Source organism: Penaeus vannamei, chromosome 28, assembly GCF_042767895.1.
Source record: "Penaeus vannamei isolate JL-2024 chromosome 28, ASM4276789v1, whole genome shotgun sequence".
In the NCBI taxonomy this organism is placed as follows: Eukaryota; Metazoa; Arthropoda; class Malacostraca; order Decapoda; family Penaeidae; genus Penaeus; species Penaeus vannamei.
In genome coordinates, this window is record NC_091576.1 from 6,604,565 (window position 1) to 6,614,564 (window position 10,000).

At 43.5% G+C, this 10,000-nt stretch overlaps 1 protein-coding gene across 1 annotated transcript in view; it reads left to right on the forward strand.

Annotated features, from left to right (window-relative positions):
* para (sodium voltage-gated channel paralytic) overlaps positions 1 to 10,000 on the forward strand; it is a 162,588-nt gene that overhangs the window by 38,234 nt on the left and 114,354 nt on the right. Inside the window, exon 6 of the mRNA XM_070141301.1 lies at positions 7,677 to 7,832. Coding sequence (XP_069997402.1) covers positions 7,677 to 7,832 — 156 coding nt within the window. The remainder of the gene's footprint in view (positions 1 to 7,676; positions 7,833 to 10,000) is intronic.

Genomic DNA, 10,000 nt, shown 5'->3' on the forward strand with positions numbered 1-10,000 from the left:
TTCAATTGACCTTACCCAGCACACCAAATTACCCCCATCTAAGGAGGGAAGGAAATTTCAGGATAAATGGGGATAAAAAGTAACCGTAGCTTCCCAAACAACAAACAAACGATAATTCTTTAGGGGAAGCTTTTAAAAACTGTGTAAGAGGGAGAGAGAGAGAGAAAAGAAATAGAATAATTAAGAATAAACCCATAGCCAAAGAATAGACTTTTTTAAAAAATCCAGGAAGAAATAGAATAAACCCTGAATGGAATCACCCAACCTTATCCCCCCCCCCGCAAAGTAGATAAGAAAAAATCCTGGATAAATAAGGCTAAATACGACTGCAAAGCAACGATTAAGACCCACAGGCAGGCAGAGGTTTGTTGAAGGTTGGAGAGGCAGGCAGACTGGGTCGGGCGTCGCAGCAGCTGAGGGAATCAATAGTGAGACTTATGACAGTCAACGGGATCCGACCAGTCTGCCCGTTTCTTGCTTACGTCCTGACTGTCTCTCCTTGCTCGCGGGAGGGAGTGAGTGGGCGGAAAGTAGGCAGCGGGGAGTGGGGGTGAGGGAATGGGGGAAGGAGTAGGGGGAGAGATTTTAAGGGAGAAGGGAGTGGGAGAGTGAGGAGGAGAGGAAAAGGTTTGGACGTTATGAAAGTTAGATGATGGAAGTCACATAGGCCTATAAAGAAATCGATATACGCGTCATTCTCGACCTTATGTAAAAGGAATTGTCGTCATGCGCGCTGGCTGCGGAGAAACTCTACGGTGTCGATCGCCGTGTTTCACAACCAATTGGGGAAACTTAGATATTCACGTGAATTTAAGAGCCGCTCCTGAGATTAAAACTACTGCAGTGAAGATGGAAGGCGACGGTTAAACCTCAGAACTCGCTTCGGCCGGAAAATTACGCCCAAATAAAGCACCCGCGTGAAACCAGATTTAAAGGTAAATTCTAAGTGTTGTCTTGAATTTAAACAGAAAAAAAAGACCTGGTAATGATTCGCTTAGTGACCCCTGTCCTCGCGGAGCCAAGAGCCGCAGCGGTGATTATGATGAGTATTGACAAAACTGAGTTAATGTCATCCTAGGTATTGACAGGCGTCCGGTCGGGGATATCCCTGTCCCCCACTCCGACACCCCCCCCCCCGCGTCCACGTCAGGGACCCCCCACCCCCACCCCCAACGCACGCTATCCCTACCCTGCATTTTTCCGTTCGTATGCCGGGCCATTGTCTCTTCGGAGGGCTCTTCCGCCTTCCCGCCGGATCATTCATATCCCTGGCAGGAACATGGCCGTTGTGACGCGTTTTCCTTCGGGAGCAGCCTGTATCCTGTCGATTTTTCAGATCAGGTCAATAAAGCAGTTGTTCTCAGAGTGTGTGGGTTGAGCAGTATCAAACAGTTCAGGTCAGTAGAGCGCCTCGCAGGTGGCCTAGGATTGCGCAGGAATCGATCAGGTCAGTTTGGCTCACTAGAGCGCCTCGCGGGTCACGTAGGATTTTTCTAGGACTCGCTCGGGTCAGTAAATCGGCGTTCGACTGGCTCATCTGAGTCGATAAAGCGCTTCGCAGGTCACAGGACTCGACCAGGGGTTCCTCCCCCTCATAGCGAGGACGCCCCCGTGAGGTTCCAATCCTAACTCGACGATATGCCTGCCATGGCGCACTCACCTCCCTACGGCCACACCCCGCGGCCACCACCCCCCTCCCCCTGCCGCCCCTGCTAGTGAACACGGCAGAGGAGGAGATGGAAGGAGACGGCAGGGGAAGGGAGAGAGGAGGAACCCGCGAGATCCTTCCCGAGGACGGCCAGGAGGAGGCGGAACTCCCAAACCCGTTGACTGCTTTACCATTCCTCGAGGACGTGTTTCAAAACATCAATAGTGAGATAACACTCAAGATGTCTCAAGGGCCCGAGGAACAACGTGGGCCGAGCCATCGCCACTTGGGGAGAGAGAGAGAGAGAGAGAGAGAGAGAGAGAGAGAGAGAGCGAGAGAGAGAGAGAGAGAGAGAGAGAGAGAGAGAGAGAGGGAGGGAGAGAGAGAGAGAGAGAGCGCGCCAGAGAGAGAGAGAGAGAGAGAAAGGTCAAGACCGAGAAAGCGAGATATATATAGAGAGAAAGAGAGAGAGAGAGAGAGACAGATCAGGGATCCCCATCCTGTTGCTCAAGTGTCAGCTAAGAATTCGAGGATGAGGGCGAACTAATTTCACCGCTCATTTCGTCCCTCTCCATATGTGGTCGAGCCTTACTTTTTTTTTAATATATTATAGAAACATACTAATTAGTTGTCGTAAAAAATGAGGTTTATCACTTTGTTGTCGTATGAATAACAGTTTCCATTCATTATCGTAAGAAATACCTATGATAATTCAGAATAGAGACAACGGCATAATACTCGATAAATCTATAATATTAACAATTAAGGGAGCAATAAGAAAAAAATACAAGCATATGCCATACATTAATAGTAGTATGATTAATAATATCAACATAATCATGTGATATTGTTTTTACTGCTATTCATGACAATGGTGATGATAGTAACTGTAATACAATTATATAAAAATACTAATAATGATGATGATGATAAGGACAATAACAACAGAATGAAAATTATAGTGTTAATAATAATGAATAATAATAACGGTGATAATGATAATGATAATGATGATAGTAACAACAATAATGATAACAATAATGGTAATGATAATAACAATAATGATAAAAATATTGATAATGATAAAAAAATAGCAATAATGATAATGATGACGATGATGATGATGATGATGGTGATAATAATAATAGTAGTAATAATGATAATAATGATAATAACAATAATAAATGTAATAATAATAGTAATAATAATAATAATATAGTAATAATAGTATCGAAAATAACAATGATATTGATAAAAATAATAAATGTAGATATAATAATAATAATAATGATAATAGTGATAGATATAAAGATGATAATAATAATAATAACAGCAATAACTAATAATAGTAGTAGTAGTAGTAGAAGCAGTAGTAGTAATAATAATGATGAGGATAATGACAATGATGATAATAATAATAACAATAATAATAATAATAATAATAACAATGATACTACTACTACTACTACTACTCATAATAATAATAATATAATAATAATAATAATAGCAACAATAATGATAATATTAAAATGATAATAATAATAATAATGATAATAATGATAATAATAATAATAATAATAATAATAATAATAATAATAATAATAATATCAAACGATAACAATATCAATGGCAATTTTAAAGAGCAATGATAAACAACACAGTCATTAAACAATTTATATATCATAATAACCCAACGATGATGGAAATGCACCCGTTATAGATAATAAAATATATAAAAGAGTTAAAAAATCAGAACATGTTACTTACAAGTTTGTGGGAGAGCACAAGAGCATGGATATCTGATCAACTTTGAAAAAAAGAAATAGAAGGAAAATCATTTTGCACAAATTTCACACAGGCTAACCTTTTTTTACCGGCCGAGAGGGGGTAGAGGGAGGGGGGAGGGTATAGGAGGGGGGCGTCCTGAGGTTAGTCTGTTCTCTGGTGTGGATAGGAATAATTTCCTAAATTATTTGGTATTCTGAAATCGTTTTTATATCGTGGCATCTTATTTATCAGTCTATTTTATATGTATAATGATGGTAATTATAAGAATAATGACAATAATGATAATAATACTAATAATCATAGAGTCCATTTATAATGAAAGAAGCTAAAACTAAAATATATCCCAAAAGTCGAACAAACCTACTGTGTTTATGTATATAATATACGTATCTTTAATTCGTGACGAGCCATGATTATTCCTATCCGGGATCCACTCACACGCTGCGAGTCCTACCAGTGTTCAGCATGTGTTCACCTCCACTTTCCTGGCGGAGGCTCAGCGCGGGTCGCCTTGGTCTCCGGTCCCCTGCGCTGCCAGCGAGCCATTCCGAGCATCGCCGCCTTGCCCGCGAGGCATTTCAGGCGCTCAGGACATCAGCGTGGCATCGGGGTTGGTGTGCGTGCGACGTGACGCGGTGACGGGACGTGAGTGATCTGTCGCGTTGCGTGGGTTTGCGTCCGTCACGTCGTCAATCCATCCCGCGCATTGTCTGAATTACTCAGCGGAGGCGATGATGCTTGGGGCTGACGGGCGCGCAGAGGACCTGGGACTGGGCGGCGCGCGGGAGCCGAGGCCGTCCATCACCCGGACCAATTTTGCGTGTACAAACACTAGGACCTTTGGTCTGGACGCCTGTCACGCCATGCTAGTCGGACCCGGTCCAGACGCACCTCGCGAGTGGTCTGACGGGCCATCGCGCCTTGGTAGGACTTGTTCTCTTCAGAATCACCTTTGCTACCATCTCTTTGTGTTATGGCCTTTTAGAGAGTTTGTTTTCTTCTTCATTATCAAAAAAAAAGTGTTCAGGAGAACTACCCAACAGAAAGGGGAGCTCGACCGGACACAAGTCATCCTGGGTGATTTATTCCCACGGGCGGGGGCGGTAAGTCTCCTCAGCTTTGGCCTCCGCGTCCCCTACGGGTGCAGGCTGTGGTAGTGTGTAGAAAAGACCATGTGGTGCTACCAGTCAGAACCACATGACGGACCTCTGCGATTATCGTCCGTAGGAGGGCGAAGGAGGGAGGCGGACGAGCCAGTGCCTCTCCTGCCTCCTTCCTTCCCTGTTTATTCTTCCTTAAAACTAGTCACACTCAAAGTGATTTAGTTGACATGGCGTGGATAGTAGAGCTCACTCGCCGCCGTCAAAGTGTCCTGTGAGTTGTAGGAGGTGACGGTGCGTGGAAATGACCTTAACTACCTGGTAAAAGTTAGCTAGTATGGTTAGTAGACCCGGAATGGTTAGCTGAGACTATTGGTTCCGGAATAGTTTGAAATAGCAAGGAACTTTTTTTGTGTACTGTGAGCCCGGAATAGAAAAGTTATTAGAACCAGGGCATTGTATCTAATTAGAAACCCGGGTTAGTCAAATAGATCTAGTCAATTAGTGAGAATTTTGAAAGTTAGATTTAAAAAAAGTTATACGATTGACTCAAATGCAGGTTCATGCTTGAAACTCCTGTAGATAATTAGCCATTTGAGTAGAAATATTGGGATGAAGAACTTAGTGATTCATCTTTAACATACATAGAGTAGAATGAAGGTAAAGATATCTTAATGCCTCTTGTCAAAGAATGTGAAAATAGAGTAGTTTTAATGTCTGTAAACATTATATATATATATATATATATATATATATATATATATATATATATATATATATATATATATATATATGTATGTATGTATATGTATGTATATATATGTATGTATGGATATATACTAATATGAGTACAATTCTAAGTATATAGGTTTTATGTGTAGGGATTACTTATTGCATATAGGATCTCCATGTAGAGAGAACTAAGTATACTGGCTTTATATGTAGGGATTATGTAGGTCACAGAAACCCAGCTGTGAAAGACATATTTTCGTTGTACATGACAACAGACCGGGAAGGTTGGACGCCAAGGTTACGACACATTAACAACGCCATACGATGCAGGCGATATTGATCCTTGCGTCCCTTATAAAGAAGGACCATACTCGATCTCCATCAATATGTGTGACGTCAGCTGAGCGGTATTGGAAGGGGCCGGTCGACATCTGTACCGGGAAGTGAAGTTAATAGCACCGGGAAGGAGCTATTTTGGACTGGGATTTCCGTTTTTTTTTTGTTTTTTTTTAAGAAGGGAGATGTTAGTCATGATCAAATAAACGCTATTTAAATGTAAAGATGAAAATAGAGATAAAGATAGAGGTATTTACCAGTTTTCAAGAGCGGGAGAGAGGAAATTAAATAATAGATAGATAGAGTACGCCGTAATCAGCAGAGGTGCTCAGCGAGGGGAGGGAGAAAAGGATAACGTAGCGGGGAAATACAAGAATGAGCAGGGCGGGAAAGCCGAGGCAGATGGTCAGCCAAGTTGCGCCCGACAAGGAAATTACATTTCCTTAGCGGCCTGAGCGCCTCCACGGCGGGTTTTATATTTCCTGGTGCGATAACAGCGCCTCACTGCGGCCAGGGTAAGAACTGCCCTCAGACACATGCACGCACGTGCACACACACACGCACACGCACACACACACACACACACATACACACACACAGTCTTTCTCTATCTCTCTATCTATCTATCTCATTCTCTCTTTTTTTATCTTTCTGTCTGTCTGTCTCTCTCTCTCTCTCTCTCTCTCTCTCTCTCTCTCTCTCTCTCTCTCTCTCTCTCTCTCTCTCTCTCTCTCATTCTCTTTCTCCATCTATCTACCTATCTATCTATCTATCTCAAACACCGATATAAAAACTTAACAAACGAAAAAAAGACAAAAAAAAAAAACAAACGTCGAGCACCAAGGAACGTGTGATCTCCCCAAGGCAGCTTCTGGGCCGAAGACAGTCAGGAACACACAGCTGTGGAGGCATCAGGCTCTGCTCGAAGCTCCTCCGGCGGGATTGCAGCAGATGTAAAAAGGGAGATATTCTGGTGATATCTTCCGTGCTGCGAGGAACCAGGGAAGAGAGGAGAGGGGAAATGGGAGAAGAGAGAGCGGAGTAGATGGAAAAGAGAAGGGGGAGAGAGGAGAGAGAGGGTAAGACAAATAGTAGAGAAGAGGGGACCGGACATACCCAAGGGACAAGCGGTACTAAACCCAAAGGGGAGAACGCTAGAAGGAGAGGGAGAGAGAGAGAGGATGGGAGGGGGGTAAAGAACGCAGGGAATAATAAGGTCTGACCAATAAGCGATGATGAAGGGGAGAAAGGAGGAAGGGTAGGGGGAGAGGGAAGGAGGGGAGAGAGGAGGGAAAGAGAAAGGGATGAGAGAGATAAAGAGAGATTAACTCACACAGAATGATGTATGTCTGTTAATTGTCCCGGATCTTGGAGCCCGCGCGAGGGTCTGGCCTTCCCAGGCTGTTGTTCTGTACGTTGAAATGTGTAATTACAAGGAGAATAGCCTATTTAGGGCAGTTAGGAGGTGTAGGAAGAGCAATTCGCAGCTGAAGACTCACAGAATGACATTTAGAGATCAGAATGTGTTTTTTTTTTTTGTGGGTTTTTGCCTTAGTGAGCACCAGAAGCCTCTTTGGTTAAGATTCATGAACTGTTGAAATTTACTTGTAAGATCTTTATATACCTATAGATTGTAAGTTCAGATGGTCATCATTCAAAGATTCTGATTCTTGAATATTGATTACTTCCGCATGTCATTTGTTAGTGAAAAGATACTGATGAAAAAAAAAAGATCATGACACAGATCGCTCATAATCACATAACACATTATGGTAATAATAAAGAAATTAATTACACAGAATAAGAATGGCTCCTAAGTGGGGCGGAAGCGGGTAAAGGACTTAGCTAGCGTCAGTGCAGGTAGACAGAAAGAGAGGAAGGGGTAGGAAAATAAGGAATAGTGAGAGGTGAAAAGGGAAAAAAAGATAATAAAGAAAAATGGGGATTGAAAAAAAAGGGGGAGAGAGAAAATAAATAAATAAATAAAAGCAGCAGCAGTTTCTGACACACTCCCCCTGAGGTGGGCGCCACTTCCACGCGAGACTAACCCCTTTACCCGCGACCACACTCAGGCTGTCTATAATGACGATGACGACGACGAAGGACCACAGGCAGATCCTAACCTGGAACAGGGGATGCCCGTCCCGAACCGCCTCATTCAGCAGTTCCCCGAGGACTTGGTGGGCACGCCTCTCGAGGACATCGACCCGTTCTACCACAACCAGAAGGTAAGGGACTTTTTGCAGTTCGTCTTCTCTTTTTTTTTTTTTTTTCTTTTTTTTTTTGGAAGATGTTGTTCCATCTTTTTTTCAGGGATGTTTTTTTTTTAAGGTTTGATTTGAGTGACTGTGTGTATGTGTGTGTGTATGATGTAGACATGGTATTATTTACATATGTGTAAGGGATGGATCTATTTTAAATGGTTTAGCAAGATACTTTTGAATAATTATTATAATGAAAAAAGTGTTGGTGTCGCATATTCTGTCAAAACCAAATTAGCCATGTTAAAGAGCGTTTATCTTTATATAAAGCTTCTCATGGTGTGAACAGAACTGTCACTCTTATAACATCTATTTAACCTCAGTTCAGGCGCCTCAGGGCACGAATTTTAACAGTAATCGGTCAGGATAAGAAAAAAAATGGCGGTGCAGCTGCTCTGAAAATGGCATCGTATTTAAACAGGCGTCGATGCCCCTTGGCACCATCGCCGGCACTCTAACCAAGGAGCTTATTTACCGGCTCCAAAGAACCAGTTGATTCCCAGTCCTCTAAACAAAAGCGATTTCCTATCTACTCCAAAGAACAAGTACTTGATATCCCCTTCTCAAAAAAAAAAGAACAAACAAAAACACAAAAGGGGTTACTCAGCAACTCCAAAGAATAAGGTGTTGCTCCTCCTCGAACATTCGATAGGAGGCTCGAGTGCCATCTGCCGAGGGCCACGAGACGTGAAGAGTGACGAGAGTGGGGATCGAGAGGTCCATTTCCGCGGCCCCTTTTCCTCGCGCGGGCGTCCTTATCGCGCGCCGCCCGCACCTTATCGCTGATTGGTCGAGAGGTTCTTGGGGCTGGAGTGACGATGGGCGGGATGGGCGGAGTGGGGGGGGGGGATAAGAAGGGACATGTTTATCTTATGATTGGTCGAGGGAGCAAGAGGGTTCATAACGGGTCTAAGGAGCTGGATGAGCCGCTGCGGTCAGCTGTTCCCTCAGTCGCGGCCGAAGGTGACTCGACCCAATATGTCCGCTTCTTCTCTGATTAACATAGAGGCAATTTTCGTGTCTGTCTCAAGGAAGGCTTCTGATAACATTCGCAGATACTGTATCTTATCGTACGCAGGCACCCTGTTCGGGGAATGCAATGTTGCCAGATGTATTTGTAATGTATCTCTCTCACTCAAGAACCTGCTCGTGCACCGTTGCCAGATGAAGCAAAAAATGGAACCTCAGCCGGTGTGTGATAGCGTGTGGATAACTGTTACCAAACCTTAGTGAAGAAGCTCCCATTTTTATACATTTATACATTTAAATTCATAAGTCACTGTACCTGAGATCACATAATCAAACCACCGATTTTTGGGAATGTTTGAACACACAGTAGTACGGGGTTATTTGAGATATATACATACACGCACAGACACACACATATACGCGCATATATATAGAGGTGTGCGTGTGTTTGTCCATATGTACGTGTGTGCTATTAGTGAGAGATATATATATCGCCTTTGCTTATTTACCCCATTTGTTTATTTCTTACATAAGACAATCGACCATTATCGAACGCCCATCCCCCCCCCCTCCTTCCCTCCTCCCTCTTCCTGTCCCTCTTTCTGACCCCCCCCACCCCCATCCTTCACTCACCCCCCCCCCCTCCTTCCCTCCTCCCTCTTCCTTCCTCCCTCTTCCTGTCCCTCTTTCTGACCCCCCCCCACCCCACCCCCCCCTTCACTCACCCCCCCCTCCCATCGCCTTGGCCGAAGCAATTATTCATAATTGATATGTTTCGATGGTCATATCCCTATTTTCAGCTCGTATTGTGGTCCTATTGTTCTCTTAGTGTGCGGGAGGATAATAGGAGAGAGGGAGTGAGTGAGTGAGAGAAGGGGGAGCTAAAGAGAGAGAGAGAGAGGGAGAGAGAGAGAGAGAGAGAGAGAGAGAGAGAGAGAGAGAGAGAGAGAGAGAGAGAGAGAGAGAGAGGGGAAGAGAGAGAGAGAGAGAGTGAATGAATGAGTTAGTGAGAGAGAGAGAGAGGGGGAGATAAAGAGAGAGAGAGACAGAGAGAGAGAGAGAAAAGGGACAAAAAAAAGAAAAAAAAATACGAACAGACCGAAAGAAGTAAGAAAGAATAAGGATTATAATTGGAGACTATCCCTCTCCTTCTCCTCTCTCCTCTC